Raw genomic sequence first — 22,612 nt, 5'->3', positions numbered from 1 at the left:
TTCTGTTCCATCAAAGGGAACTAAGTTATGGATATGAGGTGATATTATGAAAGGGTGTCTGCATAATCCTTTGTGGGGAAAGGTTGGTAAGATAAATGTATGGCATGTTTCTGAAGATGGAAAATATTGCTATTTTATAGTAATTGAATTTACTTTTTTGCTGACGGAGAAACCTTTTGCAGAGAAAATTCATGCTGAAAAATGACGATTTCAATTCATCTTGAAGAAATCTTTTATTTCAAATTAAGATTGGTGTGACTACATGCGATGGGTATAAAAAAGAAACATTGTTCATTAAAAAATAGTTTCCGTTACATATTTGGCCCTTGTCCTTGAAGGTAGCTGAGCAACTACAGTCTTGAATTTTTAAACGGATGATTTTAAGATGCATGCTTGTTGAAATAGCATCAGATTAGGAACTAAACAAATGTTAACTTTTGCTATCTATCTAAAAATGGTATCTTTCGTTCGTCTGGGAACATTCTGACTTATGATCGAATGCGAAACCATTTTTGGTGGCAGTAAAATTAAATTTTAGTACTTTTAAAGAACTCATACGTACTTTAATTGTTGAACTGAAGAAATCATGACTTGTATGTGAAATCAACGCTTCAAGGTATATCATCCATTCCAAAATTACCGCCGCGCGAATTTTGATATCGATCTGTTGATGTCTTTGCGTCTCGACTTTAGAGTCGATAGTGTCGAGCCTAGCGACGCTATCGATCGTCAATTACTTCCTGGCGGGCGCGCAGAGACATTGTCTTTACCCCAAAGAATAATAATTGTCTGTGTTGTGTGCTTTGAGAGATATTGTTCTCATTATTAAACATTCATATTGATGCCGGACATTCTATTACTCGAGGTTAGTTTTTGTTTGTAAACAAGTTAGTGGTTAAGCTATTTATAATAACGTGGTGTTGTTGGCTAATCTAAAGACTAAAGCTTTCCTGTTTATTTCCGAAATAGGTTTTGAGTTGCTGCTGGCTCCATTTATGCCTGTCATAATTAGAGGGTACAATAACATAATTTGTATTCGAATGCCGTAGCACGGAATTCGTATTCGTGTATATAATCCATATTTTTGACGGTGAGTAATGACCGATTTGCTAGTGTCTCTTTGTGATGATGGGTCTTTTAAAATGCACAATTTCATATAAGAACCTCATAAAATGTCGTGCATATAGTTTCTCTTGTTCTAAGATTATTTCCTTGGTGTGAATAGCTAGTCTACATCTTTGAGTATGCTATATACATTTCTGTGTTATCGTGTGGTTATTTTGATTATTTTTTCTAAACGTTCGCTGGTATTTAAAGCATGCTACCAACCATGAATCTTATGTGTTACTCCCGATGAATGATAGGATTATTTGTTTTAAGTACTTATTGTGACGATTACAGTTTCTCATTCTTCTTAGACAGCGTCGCGGAAATATTTTAACTCTCACAATATATTGTTTAAAATTTCAGTACTTGTAAGTATTAGCGAAAAAAATGATCATTAGTGTAAAGGCAGGAAACCTCTTACGGTGGCAATTACAATTGAATATCAACGTATCAATTCACTTGCAATTTAAAATTTGACTCTTCTGTTTGTAATTTAGAGGATTTTGAAAACAAAAGATCTCTTCTGGTATGTGATGTCAAATAAGAAAAAATACCTTGTTTTCAACGTTTCTATCTGATAGCTCCTGAAGTTTGGTTCTTACTTGACAAATTTATGTGTGACGCTGCGGTGTAGGATGACGTAATGCTAAAGTCGGTTCATCAACAATGAAAATACAAGTTTTATGTATCCGGCCTAATGTATCAAGATTATTTCTTTAGAGTTTGGTATCTAAGGCTCGGTATCAAATAAGATGACATGATAATTGGCGTGATCCATGTAAGCATAAGTTTGTTTATCGTAAACAATTCAGGTTGATGGTCAACTCATCCTATGTTTCATTCATTGGCTGCAATGTTGGTAAGGTAAATGAGTGCTCATGAACGCCCTTTGTAATTGCTATCATGAATTATGTATCTCTCTCCATTTTTTCGTACTGGTTCTTTTAGTGCTGGGCGTTGGTGAATGCTCATGACAATTTCTTGGAACTTCCTGATTGTTTTGCTTGTGAGTTAGCATTTCTATTGCTGATAGACGATCTCACTAATTGCCTATTTCCATTTTTCTCAATGCTTTACAAGTGCTGAGTATTGCGAGAATCTCTTGAGTTTTCCTTTCAGGCTCCTTAATTTATTTGTGCTAGTGAATATTTTTAAAAGTTCAAATGAATGATAACTTTGACGGCCATTTTAAAGTGCATAGCTTCATTTCTTTATAATGCTTCCTTCAGTGCAAATTAGTGGGGAATTCTTGACATATATGCTCTGAAGCTACCTGATTACTTTCTGCTCTTAAAAATCCTTTTCGAGTGCTGATAAACGCTCTCTTTCATTGCCATTATGAAGCACCTATTTCAAGTAGTTTGTAAAGCTTCTTTAAAGTTTTGGGGGATTATCATGACATATACTTAGAAGATTCCTTATTGTGTTGTTCTTCTAGATTTTCTTTTTGGGTGTTGATCAAGTTCCAATTTCCATTTGTTCAGAAAGTTTTTACTGGTGACCATTGGGGAATGTTAATATTATTGATATTGGCTAATGGTTTTGTGCATGTGAAAATTCTTTCCAATTGTCATGAATACTATAGTCGCTACCTTTAATGGTGACCATGAAGAGCTTATTTCCATTTTTAGATAATTTTTTTGTAAGTACTCTCCATTGAATGATGCTCATGGTATTTCCTTTGTAGCTCCCTGATTAATTTGTACTTATGAACATGTTTTTGAGTGCTATCAAGTCCTCTTATTGTATGCGATTATGTACTGACTATTTCCATATGTTTATAATGATTCTTCTAGTGCTGAGTATTGGTGAATGGTCTTCACATTCTTTTAAAACTGTCTGATCATTTTGTGCCTATGAGTTTGCTTTAGGCATGTTGATTTCACTGTCTCTTGAATGGCAATCAAGTACTACCTATCTCCAATTAATAATAATGCTAAGTTCCGAAATCTGTGGTGTTCTAAAGACATTTTTTAAGCCCTCTGATTTTTTTGTGCTTCTGACCATGTTTTTCTAGTGCTGAGTGTCGCTCTTTAATTGTAATAATGTACTATTTATTTCTATTAGTTCATAATGCTTCTTTTAACGTTGAGATTTTGGGGATTATCGTGAGAATCCCTTTGAAGCTCCCTGATTATTTTGTGCTTGTGAATATCCTTTTGAGTTCAGATATACTCTCTCTCTCTCTTTGCCCTAATGAAGTGATTGTATTCATTTGTTCTAAATGCTACTTTTAGTGCAGTAGTTGGATGATATTCATGATGTATGTTTTGAAGCTGCGTAATTATTTTGTGCTAATCAATTTTTATTCCTAATGCTGATAAATGCCCTCTTTAATTGGTCTCGCCAGGTGCCTGTTATGGCAAATTCCTTATAACCATTACTGCTCTGTATTGCTGTTTAACAGTAAATTACTATTGCTAATCAGTAATCGTCAAATAGCTACAATAACAATTTAGCGATACACTGTATCTCCTTTCCTCAGGAAGATAATCTTTATACAGCACGATGATGAACTGAATACAAAATAGTGACTATGTAAACCAAATCAAATTAACAGGAATTTTTTTTAACTAAATAAATATTAATATTGTCACGTTCCTACTATTTTTCATACCAATCATAAGTAAGCATATATGTATTACATTTTACAATGCTAATAGCGTAGTTAATCATTACATTTGTTAGGTCTTAGTACAACACTGTCTGACTGACTTTTTCTACTGTTTTTGACCTGAGAGTTAGCACTCACATAGGGGACACCTACATCCAACTCATCAACAAATTTGTAGCTGTTGTTAACTTCATGCTTTCAAAGGTGGTGGTTTGTTCTTAGTGTATTCATGTTAAAGTGTACTGGTTTTATTTATATTTATTTTTTAATTTTTATTAATTCCAAACCACTAAATACAGTTCATATTGGCCATTTTCTATCGGGGTTTTCAACAAATTTAACTATTATACGTACAAAAACAACCATGCTCTGGAATGGAGAAATTTACTGAGGCGGACTTGAACTACATCTGTGGCCTCTTGTGTAGCTTGTGAGAGCATAAGCTGCTGGGTCATTCCACGTCAAATCACCCAGAAATTTTCAAAATGACACCCACCGACTCGGATTTTGATGAAAATTTTGTCACTAGCTACTATCACCTATCTAATGACCCATGTAAAATATTTCCTCTCTCACTCTCATAGTTTGCAAGATACGAGGAGTCAAAGTTTGAGATGTTTGCTCAGAAGTGGAGCTAGTGGGAGTCAAATTCCAGAGTGCAGTTCACAGGGTAAAAATTCATAACTCAGAAACCACATAACATGTTTGAATGAAATTTTGACCCCTTGTCTATCCAAGTACATAGCTTCCATAGTAATGTCTTTTATTCCCCTTGCATTGTTGTTAGCCAAAATGATGTCAACAGTTGTTAATTAACCGATTTTTTTAGCTCAAAAACATTACTTCATATTTTCAGAATTATCACCAAAAGGCAGAGCAGTTAACTCATCCAATTTTTTTTTAATTGAAGGTTATTATGTGCTCCAATATACTGTGAAATAAAAATGGTGGTGTTTTGACTGCCACCATGAGTATTTCAGGTTTTACTTTTTTTTTCTGCCCCTGTGAGAGGGATTTTGGACAAGTACTGTAAGATAATAAGTATAAGTGTATCCATACCTTCATGAGGATATATTTGAAATATTGGTCAGTAAATCTAAGACCAAACATGTAGTCTAGTGAATGTGGCTCTTGTTCATACAATTTTTTTTAATAGCAATACTTGGCTTGTGGCAGCTGAGGGTAAAAAAATCCAAATGGCTCAGAAATGTGAAATGATGCTTTTTTCCTGGAATTTACCCATTTTTCAAGTGTTTAGTTTATGGAAAAATTGGTATCAAAATACATTAGGCTCTTACTTTGCATTAGAGGATAAATGGAAATACTAATTTATATAAAATTATTTAAATAATACACTTCAATGTTTTTAAGGCATCTCCGGAACATCTCTGGAGGCTCTCTCGGGCAACTAAATGCTTTACAATACCACCAATTCCATCACATGGGGATATTCCATGGCTTGTAGCAAAGAATGTCCATGATGCCATTAAGGAGAAATCCTGGTAATGCTTGCAAAGTTTGAGAAATATTTTGAAGTTCTTGTACCGTCCTGCACAACCATCACTAAAGTAACTCAATTTTTTGACTGAAGTAAAATTTTCCTTAACAAAGCAAAATATTATTCTTTGGGTTTCATAAATAAAAGCTACATCATGCTCCAAATCATCTGACAAGAAGCATAAACTGGAAATAATAAGCTGTTTAGTCAGGTGATCTAGAGTATAAATCACAACAGGGTGTACCGTACAACTATCACTTGTCCAGTGATTCCCTTGTGCCTCATCCTGGATAACATATGAGTAGCTCTCACTGAAGTCAAAGAGAACAGCTGCTTCATGGGGTCCAAGATTTTCTTTCATTTTCTTAAGGTAGTTTGCCTGTACCTTCGTAATAAATGAATGGGGCACCAGTTTTTCCACTCTTTGAATTTAAATTGATAGGTACTCATCAAATGTCACCGTGAAGTTCACCAGTTGATATCTGTCTCTTGAAACCCACTGACTGTATGAAACTTCATCTCCGGGGTCACATTCTTCAAACTTTTTCAGCAGTAAGCTTTTCAATTTTTCACGTGAAGGACACTGAGAGCAATGTCGCAGTATACAGTCCCTATTATTTCTAGAGCACACGAAATAACCAATTAGGTCCTGGCTTGTTTCCTCTATATTACAGGCACTAAGCAGTAGGTTGACATTTTAATGAATTGTGTAAAAACACACTGAATGCGTTCCAGGACATCCTGCTACCACAAACCATTTTGGACCTAGGTTGCAGAATTTAGAAAAGCTAATTTTAATTCTGGGGAAGTCAAATTTAAAAGTGGAATACAATTCCTTCAAGTTAGCAAGTAATAAACTCTTCTGAACATGTACATTTTTGGAGATACTTATGAAATCTTTCTTTCCAGGCATCATTCTTGAGTACTCATTACTTTCATAGAAAGTCCTAACTAATTGTAATGTTTTTTTTATGCCTTCCCTTTTCTCAATTCAGGTGCAGCTAATTTTCCATTTTCTCTGAAAAGTTCTCTTGCTTGGCGGGCAGTGTACTCACTCACATGATACTCTTCCATTACTTCCTTCCTGCTCCATAAAGTGGGTACCAATGATGACAGATGTACCTTTCCTTGATGGGTGCTTGATGTGTCAACTTTTTGTTTGATTTACCCGTCAGCGTCCAAAGTTTTTTTTAAATTCACACATATTTCACTTTTAAAAAATATGATACATATGAACTTCACACAAAGAACACAATTCAAACTGACTAAATAATGGAGGAAACCTTCTACTAAGTATGTGCACTGAAAGGTATGCTAAAATTCACATATTAAATACATTGCTGGAACATTGGCTCAGCACTGCACTGGGTGCCCTATGGCACCCGTGGGCGTTGACGGGTTAAGTCTATGAGCATCTCTATATCATGAACTTTCTGAAGTAGTTCTTTTGGCAGTTTTGGGTCCTTTTCTGGAGATAATTCTTTCTCAAGAAGTCTTTTAACTTTCCTTTTAAAATTACTGCATGCTGACTCTACTTTCCTGTTAGCGTAGGTTGACCTTCTGTGAGATGATATGCCATGAAATTTTAAAGGTGACTCTTCTATATCTTGCAGCGTTCTGTTAAGTAGCTCAGTTGATTTTTCTTGGGATACTGTTGTTTCAAAATTCAAAATACTATCATTGCTGTCACTATCTACTGCTTCAACATCAGAAAGCTCATTTCCAAACCTGGAGTGTTTCTGTACTTCCTCCCTACATGGCTGGCATACTTTCATTCCTGGCACTAATTTCCGAAGAGTTGGGATTTTACAGGCCTTTTCTGCAAATTCAAGACTTACATTTCTCAGTGATTTTGATATTTTCTTCTTGTGGCTCTTAAAAGGATCAAGACAATATATTTGGTAGGTTTCATACTTTTTCAAATAGCATATTCTGTGATGTTCGCAGACATTGGATAGGACTTCCCCAGGTACACCACTTCTGAGAGATAACAGCTGTTTTTGAAGCATACTCATGATCTCAATTTTGTTCAGTTGCACCACTGGTGTGTAGCCTTTTTTGAGGCAATCAGATGCAGTTACTTTTTCAATGCTGCACAGTTCAACAATTTGCTCATTTTGAAGCATAGTGGAGACACTTACCTTTTTTAATGTCGTAGTTCACGATGAGCAGCTTCGCCTAACTCATAGAACACACTGTAATGTACTGGTAAATATACAATGATCGTACACACAGAATATACTTGGACACCCATGGAGCATCTTCACACAAGAAGACTTGGCAGAAGATTAAAAGTGGTATTAGAATCTATTTTGATTTATCATGCCCTCACTGTGATACATTGAAACATTTTATTCTTCCTAATGTAGAGGTTGCACTTAATTCTCTTATTCCTTGGGGAGATGGAATAACACTGGAAAGTGAGGCTGAATGAATGGGATTGTATTACCTTCTCAAGTTTGCCATGTAATTCAATCATATGTGAGGCAGGGGAGAAGGGCACATAATGTCAGCATTATCTCTCCCAGTGAAATAGAAATTTAATACTCCAGTTGCCATCAAGGAATGTGGATATTGGTGACAACCTGCAGCATATCTATAAGTAATACCATTTGCTCTGCCAGCTCTTCCATCACTAAGGGTTTGGAAGACCATACTTCTTCTGTGAAAGTGAGGCTAAATTTGTACAACTCCAGTTCAGCGGGACTCATTTAATAACTTTTTCTCAGATCTTAACAAACTTGTACATTGCATGTGCTTATGATGACCACTGGTTTTTTGGATGAGTGATTTCTAAAAACGAGGAAGAACATGATGTGAAAGTGAAATTTATGCACCCATATCGAAAATCCCCATGTGATGGAATTGGTGGTACTGTAAAGCATTTAGTTTGCCCGAGAGAGCCTCCAGAGATGTTCGGGAGATGCCTTAAACACATTGAAGTGTATTATTTAAATAATTTTATTTAAATTAGTATTTCCATTTATCCTCTAATGCAAAGTAAGAGCCTAATGTATTTTGATACCAATTTTTCCATAAACTAAACACTTGAAAAATGGGTAAATTCCAGGAAAAAAGCATCATTTCACATTTCTGAGCCATTTGGATTTTTTTACCCTCAGGATTTAAAATTTGACTTTCCGTTTGTAATGTAGAGGATTGTGAAAGCAAAAGATCTGTTCTGGTATGTGATGTCAAATAAGAAAAAATAATTTACGACCCTGTTTCGAACGTTTATATCTGATAGCTCCTAAAATTTGGTTTTTTACTTGACAAATGTATGAGTGACGCTGCGTTTTGGATTTCGTAATGCTAAAGTCTGCTCATCACCAATGAAAATGTAAGTTTTATGTATCCTGCCTAATGTATCAACATTATTTCGTTGGAGTGCATCATGGTTCTGTTCGATGTCTCGGTTAATAATTTCCCCTGACTCTATATCAAATAACATGACATGAGTGTTCACGTAATCGATATAAGCATAAGTTCGTTTATCGTAAACAATTCAGGGTAATGGTTGACTCATCCTATGTTTCATTCATTAGGTGCTATGCTGGTAAGTTAAATGAGTGCTCATGAACGGCCTTTGTAATTGCTATCATGAATTATGTATCTCTCTCCATTTTTTCGTACTGGTTCTTTTAGTGCTGGGCGTTGGTGAATGCTCAAGGCAATTTCTTTGAGCTGCCTGATTGTTTTGCGTGTGAGTTGGCATTTCTACTGCAGATGGACGATCTCATTAATTGCCTATTTCCATATTTTTTCAATGCTTTATTAGTGCTGGGTATTGGGAGAATCCCTTGTTTTTTTTCCTTTCAGTCATCCTAATTTTTTTGTGCTTATGATAATTTTTTAAAGTGCTGATGAATGGTATCTTTGCCTGCCATTTTAAAGTGCATAGTTTCATTTCTTTATAATGCTTCCAACAGTGCAAATTAGTGGGGAATGCTGAACATATAGGCTCTGAAGCTGCCCGATTACTTAGTGCTCTTGAAAATCCTTTTTGATTGCTGATAAATGCCCTCTTTCATTGCCATCAGGGTCATTCCATGTCAACTCAACCAGGGTCCCACGCCCACCATCTCAGATTTTGATAATGCTTTCCCTGTTGTTAGTTTCAACCTTAGTTAACAAATATCCAAAATATTAAAGATCCATTGTAAGTACTTTCCAAGATATGAGTGTTTGAAGTCAATGAGGCACACACAAAAATTCTGCGCAACAGTCAAATTATTCAAAACTAACATATTTGTGCCCCTGTAAAACCTAAACCAAATGAGCCAAGCTAGTAAAAATATCAAAATCTGAGATGGTGGGCATGGGACCCTGGTTGAGTTGACAGTGAATGACCCATGTGCTCATCACGGAGAACATTTTTGAAAGTCGATTAAAATGTGACCAGAGTGGGAATAGAATGGAATACTATGGGATGGAATTGGGCACACTCAGTGCATTCCTTCTTTTTTAGCCGCTAGAATATTTTTTATAATAGAACAAGCCTTTTTAGTGCTCATAGGGGCTCTTTTAAATTGTCATGCCGAAGTGCCTTTTTTCCAGTTCTTAAAAAATTCTTTTAGTGCTGAGTTACTGGGAATGCTCATGATATTTTCCTTAAGAAAGCCTAAATATTTTGAATGGTGAATTTGCTTTCCAAGTTTTTAAGGATGCTCTTTTTAATTGCTTACATGAAGTGCCTATTTCAAAAATTTAATATTGCTTCTTTTAACCCTTTCGCTGCTGTTCAATCTCCGAAAACCTTCTCCTCATAAGCGGCAAAAAGTCTAAAATGCGTTTCCTGGGCCCTAATGAAGGTTCTTCAATAATTGGCATGGTATACCCTCCAAAGGGTTGCAAATCAGGGACCCTATCCTCGACGAGCTCACACATGCAGAACTTTCTCATCGACCCTACCAGCGAGGGGGCCTCCCTCATGAAAAGTGACCACTCTGACTGCAATTTGAAAATCAATCCGATCATCAAAATAGGATTGTCTTCGTCGCACTCCTGCCAATCAAGTACGTCTTGAACCGTGTTTCTGTGATGAAAAATAACTATTTTGTTAACTTTGCTAAAATAGCCATATTTTTTTAACAAAATCATAATTTATCATCGCACTGCCACCGGGCCGATATATCGGCCCTCGCTGGTTGCACGAAAACTGCCAGGGGCTGATAAATTGACCCGAATTATTTCACTTTATTTTCGTGATTGTGGCGTTTTCAACGGCTGTAAATAATGTAAACCCCTATAATCTATCTATGGTTATAAGGAATAAATGTATCTTAAGGATTGGTTAAAAAAATCTAGACGTATTAAATGAAATTAAGTAGCTTAAAAATTTTTAAATCTGAAATGTTGCTAATTCCGGAAAATAGTCTTGGCAGTCTTCGTACATCCCACCTTAAATGGGCTGGCAGGAAAAGGGTGAAGCACCTGATCTATGTACAGGTCTATCATTCTTACACATCTGAAACAAGTATGGTCTGAGGGTATCAGTAATCAATTCCCACCATCCAAAAGGTGGTAGCTTGTTCTGCACACGACTCTATAATTTTGCAAATCTAAACGAAGTTCGATCTGGGTGTACATATCTGTAATGCTCACTGCCATCCCTATTTCCCAAACCTTCTTTATCTTTTCAAACACATGCACTTGCTCATTCACTATAATTTTAATATTACGTCTATTTGTCGGTACTTCTCTATTTCTTATTCTACAACTTTCAGGGATTTGAGGTGCTAATAGATGTCTAGAGTTGGTAGTGTTGTCCTAAATCTTCTATTCATTAAAAATTGGGAGGTTCAGTATGTTTCACCCAATATAGTGTTAAGGCATGGTTACACGGTGCATGAACCCGTACGGGTTAATGTATGAATACGTGTCTGTTTGCATGTCTGAATTCATGGACGTTTGCGTGAACGAGAAGCACGAAGGTTACACGGTACATGCGTGCGCACAAGTTTTCACACATTTTCTCGTAAAGCGAGGCGTTTAGTTTTTGTTTATTCCCTTTGCAGTGCGCAAAATTTAAATGTGTAAACATTATCATTAGGTAGGAAGCAGTCGATACCTACCAGAAAATAATTCCCTTTTCGTTGTTTCCTATAGGACCAGGAAATTTCACATACTGGTAATACATATATTTGCGCTGCCGCGTAAAGAGTGGTGTTCATTGTAGTTGCCGAAGTTGTTTCATTTCGTGCCAGTAATATTTATTTATATTTAATATTTATCGTTATCGCTCGCTTAATGTTATCTCAAAAGTACTCTATTTATTTCAAACCGTTATCAAAGTTAATACTCAGGCTGAAAATTTGTAGACACATCTTGTTTTTAAGCCGTGTTTACTATACATTTTTCTGTCATCTGTTTCACTGAGTGTAGATGACGTATGAGAGTAGATATTTTTAATACGTTGTTCTACTTTTGTCCATGACGGTTATAAAGTGAAGAATGTATTTGCTGTTGATGGAAAAGATGTTGGTTTAGAGATCTGGTCGATTTATGACTTTGCTAATGTCAGTCGTCTTTTTGTGGTAAGCCAGTGCATTCCCACCTCGGACGTATAAAAGGTAGAATTGTCGTTAAATCGGATTATATAAATTATGTTTAAATGTGTTCTATTAGTCGTATGATAGCCGTTGTATTTCACAAATGTCGTGCTGAAAACTCTGTTATAACCTCATCGATTGTTTTGTTCCGGCATAATACAACCAATAAGATACCATAGTCATAATGTTGGTATGTCCGGCATACATACTGGGTTATTCTCTATGAATATTAGTGTAGATGCAAATGGTGAGTTTGTGGCAGGATTCAAGCACTTACGATACAGTACAAATACGTGTAAAGAGTTACTGAATAGCCCTGCTGATGACAACTAATTGTGTCGTTTCCGTTGTTTCTCATCAGGTGGCTCTGTCATCAACTTGTGCGAATGCATGAACGAAATTAGAACAGGTTCTATTTTCCGTTCACGCGTTCATGCATTTGTACATTTTGGGGTGGTTACACGGTGAATTTTTCCGTTCATTCTCGCGTTCATACATGTAGACATTAACCCGTACGGGTTAATGCACCGTGTAACCAGGCCTTTACTGTACTCAAGTAATGCACTCCTTTATTAGCTTCTCTACAGATTTTAATTATTTTTTATGAGCAGTTTGGACAGTTCTTTCCACCTGGCCATATGATCTAGCGTAGTTATGTGAATTTCCATTCATTTGAAAACGTTTTCAATTCTTAGGAACCAAATATATTTTTTTCAGCGATAACAATTTCAGATATGCCAAAGCAACTCAATACATCCTTCATAAATAAAATCTTTCTTAAGGAAGCCAAAATGGTTCAACTTATTGCACTTGAAACATAGTTTCCCGAAAGCATTACAACCTCCTTTTATATATTTATGGCAACATTTTTTACCCAAGCAAGGCCAATTAATCATATTTTTACTTATCACCTTTTCCATTTTATTATTGAACTTGATTTTTCTCTGAACACTGTCCACTTTCAAAAGCACCCCTTCCTTCATTGATTTAGCATTTAATCAGTGGCAATGGAATCAGATGTGTGTGTTTTTTGAAATGCTCTTGATGCGTGCAATGTTTGATTTACTAGCAGTCACTGCTCTGGCATGCTCCTGACTTTCTTCAATTGCCCTCCGTTTCCATATCCAAGTTTCAAATTGGTGATGCTAAGACAATTCTCCTGCAAGTGAACAATAGCCCTAATCACTATATTCTACACCAGTTTAGAGTCATTAAATTAAATCCTTACTCCAATTTTTAAGTATGGACAGCAGTATATGACATTTTCAAATTTGACCATGACCAAGCATTCACCTGCTTTGCACTTTATTGTTTTTTTTTTAATTTAATTAATTTATTTTTTTGTTTATAAACACATTACAATACATCAAAAATACATATCTCAAATATTAAAATATATATAATACATTAAAAACATTCCCTTTACAAATTCTTAACACGCTTTTCACTATATAACCAACACATTTTCTGACTTATTGGGCAAGAAAAGATAAAAGAGAAAAACCCTGATATTACAATATTTTAGAATAAAAAAATATTTTTACAATTAGGAGACCTTCTGAGCCAAAACAGGCTCATCAGCAGGTTCTCCATAATTCATTTACAAGAAGTTAAAAACATCTAAAAACAATGAAAGAAACGATAAAAAACTTATGTCTTAAAATTAAAAAATAAAGTCCTCAAGTAGATAATGTAAAAGTTTACTTTTGACATCCGAATATGTGGCTAAACCATGCATTTCTTTAGGTAATTTGTTAAACAATTTAGGAACACTAACCACCATTTTGTTTTCACCGTATTGATTGAAGCATTTGGGGATTTTATATTGGTATAGATTCCTCTTTTCCATTTTATGAAAATTGTCTTTCAGTGTTTTGTATTTATTGGAAAAATAATTATCTATTACTAAAATATAGGTTAGAAGTTTTTCGAGTGGTAGTATTCTTAGTGTTTTATAGAAATTATTTGTATCATGAGAGTCTGAGTTAGCTGACAAATTATTATCATTTTTTTGTGGTATGCAATCGCTTTGATGATCCGGTTTTGTGTACTGTATAGTTTTAATTTATGTACCGTACAGGTTTTACCCCAAATAGTAACGCCATATCTTAATATTGATTCAGCAGTTGCGAAATACAACATCTTTTTAACTTTAATATGCAAAAAATCTCTAATATGATACATTTGATAACTAACCTTTCGTAATTTACTACATATCTTCTCACAGTGTTCCCTAAATTTGAATGTCTGATCTATTATGATACCGAGATACGTATATTGTGTTACTTGTTCTAATTTGTTGCATTTACACACAGACTTGGTTATTTCAGTATGCAGGCATTTATAATCATGTATTGTTATGTGAATCTGTTGAACGTTAGCTGCATTATTGGCTATGGACATAACTTTGGACTTCTTCATGTTGATGGAGAGGTCATGGTCATGTGACCATTTTGTTAAGTTATTTACATCATTTTGCATGTAGGCAATGGCAGTATTTAAATCTCTATGAGCAGATATCAATACCACATCATCAGCATAAAGTAAAATATTACAATTTAAAATACATTTAAATATACTATTAATATACACAGTAAAAAGGATTGGTCCTAAAATAGAACCTTGAGGTACACCATATTCTACATTTCCTTGGTTTCCAATACAGTTTTTAAATTTCACCCTGATACTCCTCTGCAGGAGATAGCTTCTAAACCATTTCATGATATACCCTCTAATTCCAATATCCTGCAGTGTATGCAGCAATGTGGGCAAATTGACAGAGTCAAAAGCTTTTTTATAATCCACATATGTGACTACTACTTTATTATTCTTATCAAGGTTGGTATTTATTATGTCGGCAAAATTTTCAAGTGCATCTTTAGCTCCTCTACCTTCCACAAATCCATATTGGTAGTCTGAGATTATTTTATGTTTTTTCAAGAAATTTGTTAGATACTGTGCCACGTATTTCTCCATAATCTTATTGATAGTTGGTAGCAGGGAGATAGGTCTGTAATTCGCAAAATCTTTGTAGGATCCACCTTTATAAATAGGTCTAACCAATGCAATTTTTAGCCCATCAGGCACTATACCTTGGGTAATGCTTCTTTTTACAAGAGTAGTTATAATAGGAAGAAGTATATGGTTTGCCTTGATATCTCTGATTCTGATTCTATCTTGACCAGGTCCCTTTTTTTTTAAGCTCTTTTATAATTTTTTTAATGATATCTTCTGTGGGTTCCGGTAAATAAATACTACATAAGTTATGGAAATGAATGTCATCATAAAATTTCTGTCCACAAGTACATTTAGTCTCTTCACTTCTTATTAAAAATTGTTTCAAAAACTTATTACATATTTCTTGCTCATTAAAATCATTAACTAAGTGGCTAAATATTGTATCATCATTACATCTGCTAATATTCCTACCTGTCATTCTATTAATTTCATCCCAAAGTGTCCTATTATCTTGTATATTTGATACCTTTGTATTCAAGTGATCAATTTTTGCTTTCCTAATATGTTTCACAGTTTTATTTCTTATGGTTTTATAATTTTCTTTGAGAAAATTATTTCTGGGGCTATTTTTCCATTTTTTAAAGGCCTTATCTCTTTCTAATATTAATTTGTAGATAGTTTCATTCATCCATTTATTTTCTTTCCTTCGCCCTATAGGCTTGAAGGTTACCTTTGATTTTTCATAAATGTCATTGAATATCAGACTAAGTTTTGCAAACATAACATTTGGTTTGTTCTCCTCCACTACAGTGCTCCATTTATAATCATTTATTTGTAGGTCCACCCTACTATTGTCAATATATTCTATTTCCCTATGTCTATAATTTTTACAATCAGCTGACTGACCCAGACTTGTTTTTTTCTTTTGGTCTATGAAGGACACACCGATTAAGTAGTGATCTGAAAGTCGATGTCTTATCATAAAACTGTTAACTAAGTTAGAATGTCCATTAAAATGTATATGATCTATACATGATTGAACCAGATGACCGTCTTTGATCTCTTCCCTTGTATATGCATTAATTAATGACAGGTACCCATGTGACAAAAGAAGTTCTTTATATTTTACAGTATTTGCACAGTGCTTATTTTTAAGATTTATGTTTATGTCACCTATGATGATGGACTTCTTGTTTTTGGACATATTGACAATGTTTTCTAGCTTCTGTAGGAAATGCAAAACATTTTAATCAGGAGGCCTATATATAGCCATTATTTTTATAGTTTTACCTTTTATATTTAGGGTCCCTATAATTGATTCCGAATTTATCATCTTAAAGTTTTCATCAGTGAACTTAAAATCTTGTTTTATGTACAGTAGAATACCTCCACCTCTTCTACCTTCCCTTAGTGAGGAGTAGACATTAAAACCATTTATTTTGTATAAGAAAGTTTCATCAGTTGTGATGTTCACTTCTGTTAAAATGACCCCAGCAACTTCTTTTTTTATACATAGCTTTTCAAGTAAAACAAGGAAAGAATCCCAATTTTTTTAAATCGACCTTATGTTCAAATGAACTATGGTGAATTCCTCATCAGTAGTTTTCTTACATGGGACATCCAATACATTTTCATGCGCTTCAAATTCAATACAAGGACTCTTGATATAGGAATAATCCATTACAGCTTATGAATTTGTAATTACCCTTCAAAACAAAATAACCAGATAAGTTAAAGATTTAAAAATATTTTTTCATTTGTTATTCTGACAGCCTCTGAGAAGGATAAATCAGTATTATTTATAATCTAGGTATTTATATTAGAAATGTTTTTCAATTTCCTCTATTGTTGAGATTTTAAGAATCGTTCAATTTTCATCTTTTTTTAACCAGTACCTTCCCATCTTTATACCATACATATTTATATCCATATTCTTTTGCTTTAACTTTCACATTCCATAACAAATTTTGATTGTACCATGTAAGCCTATCGTTTATGTATAACTGATGTCCATATTTTTCTTTGATAGTGTTTTCTCTTGTTAATTTTCTTTTGCCAATTACATTCTGTTTACATTTTCTAGAATTAAATTTCACTATGACTTTGTTAGGCTTTAGTGCATTCTTTCTGATAATAAATACTTCCTCTAAGTCACTTTCATTAATATTTTCTACCTGTAAGTCTCTGCATAATCCAATCACTTTGTCCCGGACTTCATTGTTTGTATTCTCAGTAGAGCATAAACCTACTATTTCCACATCACAGTCATACTGTTTCTGCTCTAGCGCATTTACCTTTTGCGAGAGAACTTCAATTATCTTGTTTTTATCTGTAATTTCCCTTCTTAATTCTACAATAACACCTTTTAATTCTTGTATAGTTTCGTTATTACTATTTACTGTGGACTTAAGTTCTTCATTGGACACTGTAATATTACCAATTGAGTCCTTAAGGTCCTTTAAGTCCTTGACAATAGTTGTAAGTATTGTCTTGATGTCTCCTTCTGGAATTGTGGACACTAACCTTGTATCTGCAGAGTTTTTATTCTCCTCGTATTCTTCTCTTCGGCGACAGTCCAAACAGCGCCATTCCTTTTTCCTTGCTTGAGATTTATCTCGCCAGGTTGTCTCTGCTATTCCCGAGCATTTGAAGTGGAGCTTACTATTTCAGCCTATACATAACACAAAATTACCATCCTTCGGTAGCTCTTGGTCGCACATCACACACTGCATAGTGAAACGAGGATAAACATCATATCCTTAGCGTGCAAGCATTCACTTTAAGATCTTTTAAGTGGATTCGGTTTTTTTATAAGCTATCCTATGTCACAATAGCCAAAACCACCAAAAGCACCATAACACCAAAACAAAAGCTGCAACTTCCAAGACTCCGTAGCTCGCAAATATAACACAGTTAGCAAAGGTAATATCTCTCTAGTTCGTCCAACAAATAGCTAAATTCACTATTGATAGTTTAGCATTTAATATTGCGTTATATTTCTCTAATTTTAATCTTAAACTTGATGCCTGCTTGAGATTATTTTATCAATGGCCCTAATCATTATCTTTTACACTGGCATATAGTCAGTACATACCAGTGGCGCATCGAGGGGGTGTTTTGGGGGATAACCCCCCCTCAGAGCTCAGACAATTTTTGAAGTTAAATATATTTTATTTATTTTGATTAAATTTACTTATGGAATATTGAAAGGATAAATAAAATATCCCTCAGAGGCCGTAAATTTCACCATTTATAACTATTTATGTAAATGTTTTCTGGTGGAGGGCCTTCGCACCTCCCAATTACCCTTGCAGGTATGCCATACACCCAGACACACCAGTATTAGTTGTGCCTAAGGCCCCCCCTAGCCCTATATCCTGGCTGCGCCCCTGGTACATACTACAAATGTATGTCCATGTACCATGTTGAGAAACTTGTTATTGCATTGCTCCACACTTAGAAATTTTTTTCCACATGTGTATACTGCTGTTAAGTCATAGTTATGCCCTTGGATATAAATTAAAAAAGTTTTTTATCTGTTATCTTAGTAACCACGGCGATATAAGGGATGAGAGATGGTTTTGAATTGAATATTTGCGTATTGTAGATAAATATGAAATTAATTACAGATGAACTTGTGAATTGTAGCCAATGTTTCATATTTTAGCCCTTTCCCTAGGATTGTAGAATCTCCTTTTCTGAAAATGAACGAGTGAATGCTGAAAACTTAAACAAATTAAATACAGCATTTTTGGAAAATAAAAGGACTGAGACTAGTTAATTTGATAATCCAAATGAATACGTCACAAATATTGAACTTTTCGAATGTCACTGGCAACTTATGTATCTCTATGATTTCAAAGCTTTTAATGGAAGGAAGGTTTTCAAAAAAAAAAATAATATAGGTACAATTAATACATAAATATGGTTAAGAAACATTAATTGGGAAAACAACCAAATATGTTGTCGAATATGTTATAATATAAGAAGTCCTAATACTAAAATAATTGTTGAAATAATTTATTTTTAGTACTATTAAAATTGACTTAACCACCTTAACCAATTCATTTCATATAATGTCAGCAACTACTAAAACAAATCAAAGAAAACCGTTTATAATAGGATTAGATTGTTCTTTTGAAGATACTTTACATAGAAAGTTTAAATTGTAATAAATTGATTACAATGGTGAACACTGATGAATACAGGGTAATTATTTTTGAAACAAATTTATCAACGGAAAAAATATTTTGAAAATTTGGGCCTCACAGGCCATCGGTTGATGCATTACAATATCCTATGATAGATATCGTCACATTTTTACTCATTACCTTTTCCATATTATTATTACCCTGGAATTTAAACTCTGTCCATTTTAAAAAGCACCCTCATTGATTCAGCATAATCAATGGTAAAGTTTGCAGATAGCGTGTGTCCTCTGTCTCGTTTTTCCCAATAGCAGATATCACTGCTCGAGACTGCTCCCAGCTTTCTTCCTTTATCTTGCTTTGCTTTAATGCATCTTCAAATTTAAGATCAGGGATGCAACTAAAATTCTTCTGCAACTTATCATCAGCAATTCCCAATGCAATTTTCAATTCCCAGTACAACCATCAAGCGATTACAATAGCATTATAATGATGCAGTCCTGTGACTGGCCTTCGGGATTCGGTTGTTGTTCACTTTTTCAACTATTTAACACAAGTATTTCGATTTAGTAAAATAATTTATTGCATAGCTACTGTTTCTATAGTTTTTTCTCTTTATCTCTGCCTCACTTATTCAGTATTATATCAGCATGCTTCCTTAATATCTATACCATCTTACTTGCTCTATCTTTTCCCCATTGATAATGACAGTCTAATTTCCATCATCATTAACTTTCACATCTTTAGTTTTCACTACACATACTTTCATTCCTTCCTCTAAGCTGTTCCTCCTCATTATTAGAAGTTTCTGATTGTCATTGGCCAGAATCTCCATGTCATCGGCAAACCTGATGCATTTTTCATTGCATCCTCCATTCCCGTCTCAATTTTCACTCTTTTTTGTTTTTCTGACCATCTCCTCCATGCATGTGTTCAGTATTGTGATTGAAAGGCAGTAGCTCTGTCTTACTGCCCGGAACAGATTCATGCATTCAACTTTCATAGCCACCGTCTGGTTTTGTACAATTCCCTAATCAGCCTACCATCCTTCCAGTCCACTTTATTTATCTTAAGAGTACCCAATAGCTTATCCCTTTTTCCGTCTCTAATTTTTGTTGGAGTCTCCTGAATGTATATCTTTACATATTGTATATTTTGTTACACAATTCTACTGCTTCTTGTTGACCTTCTTCTAATCACATAAATAATTCAATAGGAAGCTCACCTATGCCCATTGTATTACCATTAGTTATGTACTTAATTGTTTGTGCTATCAATTTTAACTAGTACTGCCTCCAAATTTTTGTTCTATTGTTGATAGACAATGACTTATTGTTCGAGTAAATGAAAAATGAACATAATAAAAGGGGCCCCTTGATACGTTGTGGCAGGTATATTGCTTTCCAATGACTGGCTTTGGTTATCAACAAAATGGCTTTAATAAGTTAGACCAGCATACCTTTCTTTTGAAATTAAAATATTAAAATTCTTTTCTAGGGCTCCCAGCTGGTGGTAGGAAGTTAAGGGAAACATTAAAGTGGTGACTGTAATTCTTCCTCAGCCCCTCTGATACTCATTTAATGTGAGAGTTGAGCATCTGATGCTGGAGAATGATGAAATATGATTAATGAAAACTTGGAAAATCGTGGAACTGTTTTTGCTGATAAGTTAACATCTTGCTGAATTCCTTAAGGTGGACAAACAAGCATCCAAAATCAGTAAAGGCAGAGTCACAAGGTCTGTTGCAAGGTGTGGAAGTGGTTGTGATACACCAGTTATCCCTGATGGCTTCAGGATGATCAGAGTCAGTAAAAGGAGGAGTTGTGCTGAGGCAGTCGTGGGGAACAGAGATGAGTGTAGTGGATGTGAGACAAAAAATACTGCAAAAGGAAAAAGATCAAGCAATACTTTACATAATTGCTACCACTGCACAGATAGATTCAGCACCAAAAGTGAGCTCATCAAACACCTGGAAACTCATTTTGGTGCCAGCAATGTGGACGTTTCTGCAGAGTCATCCGATGTGCTAGATATAAAAGGTGCAAATAGTAAAAGACAAGGGCTGAGGCGAAAAGGAAGTGGGCGTCTTAAGGAAATACCTGAGGGAACACATGAGAAAGAAAAGGGTAAAGAAGGGAGAAGATTTGCTGTAGGAGCTGACCCATGTGTAGAAAGTGTCTCCTCAAAATCCTCCACTTGTGAGAGAGACATCAAAAAGGGAAAGTGTTACAGTGCAAGAGAGAGGCCTTATTCATGTAGTGTGTGTTACAAGTGTTTCACTCATAGTTCTACTCTCAACAAACACATGCGAATACACACAGGGGAAAAGCCTTATTCCTGTAGTGTATGCAATAAGTCATTCTCTCTGAGTGGGAACCTCAACACCCATATGCTTACACACACAGGAGAGAAACATCATAAATGCAGTATCTGCAATAAGTCATTCTCTCAGAGTGGCCACCTCAACACCCATATGGTTACACATACAGGAGAGAGGCCTTTTTCGTGTAGTGTCTGCAATAAGTCATTCTCTCTGAGTGGCCACCTCAACAACCATATGGTTACACATACAGGAGAGAGGCCTTATTCATGTAAATTTTGCTATAAATCATTCAGTCGTAGTCATCACCTTACCGTGCACATGCGCATACACACAGCAGATAAACCTTATTCCTGTAGTATCTGCAGGAAATCCTTCGCTCAGTGTAGCAACCTCAACATGCATATCCGTACCCACACAGGAGAGAGGCCTTTTTCATGTACAATATGCTGCAAATCTTTCTCTAACAGTTACAACCTAAGCGCACACACACGTATACACACAGGAGACAGACCGTATGCATGCAATATCTGCAGTAAGTCCTTTTCTCACAAGCACACCCTTGACTATCATTTGCGTGCTCATAGAGGGGAGAAACCCTTTTCATGCAGCGATTGTGGGAAATCTTTCTCTGGAAAGAGTCACCTCGTGAGGCATTTCCGTACACACATGTGAGAGACATTAATTTTCCAGCTACGGGTATAATTGGTTCACTCAGATTTATTACTTACAGGCACGTGTCATGCATACTCACAGGAAGGATAGGTCTTCTAGATTTCACAATTGTTTTCATTTCACCCTAAGAAAATCTGTACTGATGAGCCTAGTAATTCATTCTCGCTTACACAAGTAGTGTTTCATTATAATGAGTGCATGCTAAAGAAGTCATGGACTTCTAATTTGTACTTTGATGTAGCTTTATAGCAAAAAATTGAATGGCTGCCCACTTACGACTCTGTGAAAAAGGCAGTATACTGGTAACTTTTACTCAAAATTGTCTCCTGAAGGTCTATTCTCCTTTTTTAAGATACCCTTCTTAATCCATAATAGGTATGTCTGATTGCGAATTTAGAATAAATGCAAAGAGGTTTGCTGGTTTTTAAATGTCTTAATTGTGTCAATAACTTAAAAATATTGTGACAGCAGTGAATAGATAATTTGTATTGAGATATATTTTATGGAAGTTGATGTACAATTATGTCTACTATGCCAATTATTCAATGGAAAATAATACAATGCAACCTCGATATAACGACACCCCACGGTGCACTAATAAACACTCGCTATAGCGAATTGTCGCTTTACCGGACGTGGAGCAAATAATAGCCAATATGTATACCTGTTGCGAACAGATATACAGGAACAGGAGTGGTGCGGCGACAGATAAACATTATCCGATAAACGTAAGCATAAATC

The 22,612-nt window shown here is 35.0% G+C and overlaps 1 protein-coding gene across 1 annotated transcript in view; it reads left to right on the top strand.

Moving 5' to 3' along the window:
• Positions 1-584: 584 nt before the first annotated feature.
• The window catches only part of LOC124172972 (zinc finger protein 271-like), a 42,859-nt gene continuing 20,831 nt past the window's right edge, over positions 585-22,612 (top strand). The window contains exons 1-3 of the mRNA XM_046552501.1: positions 585-865; positions 970-1,090; positions 20,374-21,867. Coding sequence (XP_046408457.1) covers positions 20,672-21,867 — 1,196 coding nt within the window. The 5' untranslated portion in view covers positions 585-865; positions 970-1,090; positions 20,374-20,671. The remainder of the gene's footprint in view (positions 866-969; positions 1,091-20,373; positions 21,868-22,612) is intronic.

Source organism: Ischnura elegans (genome assembly GCF_921293095.1).
Source record: "Ischnura elegans chromosome 13 unlocalized genomic scaffold, ioIscEleg1.1 SUPER_13_unloc_3, whole genome shotgun sequence".
Lineage (NCBI taxonomy): Eukaryota > Metazoa > Arthropoda > Insecta > Odonata > Coenagrionidae > Ischnura > Ischnura elegans.
Note: the sequence above shows the minus strand (reverse complement) of the source record. Positions and strands in the feature narration are given on the sequence as shown.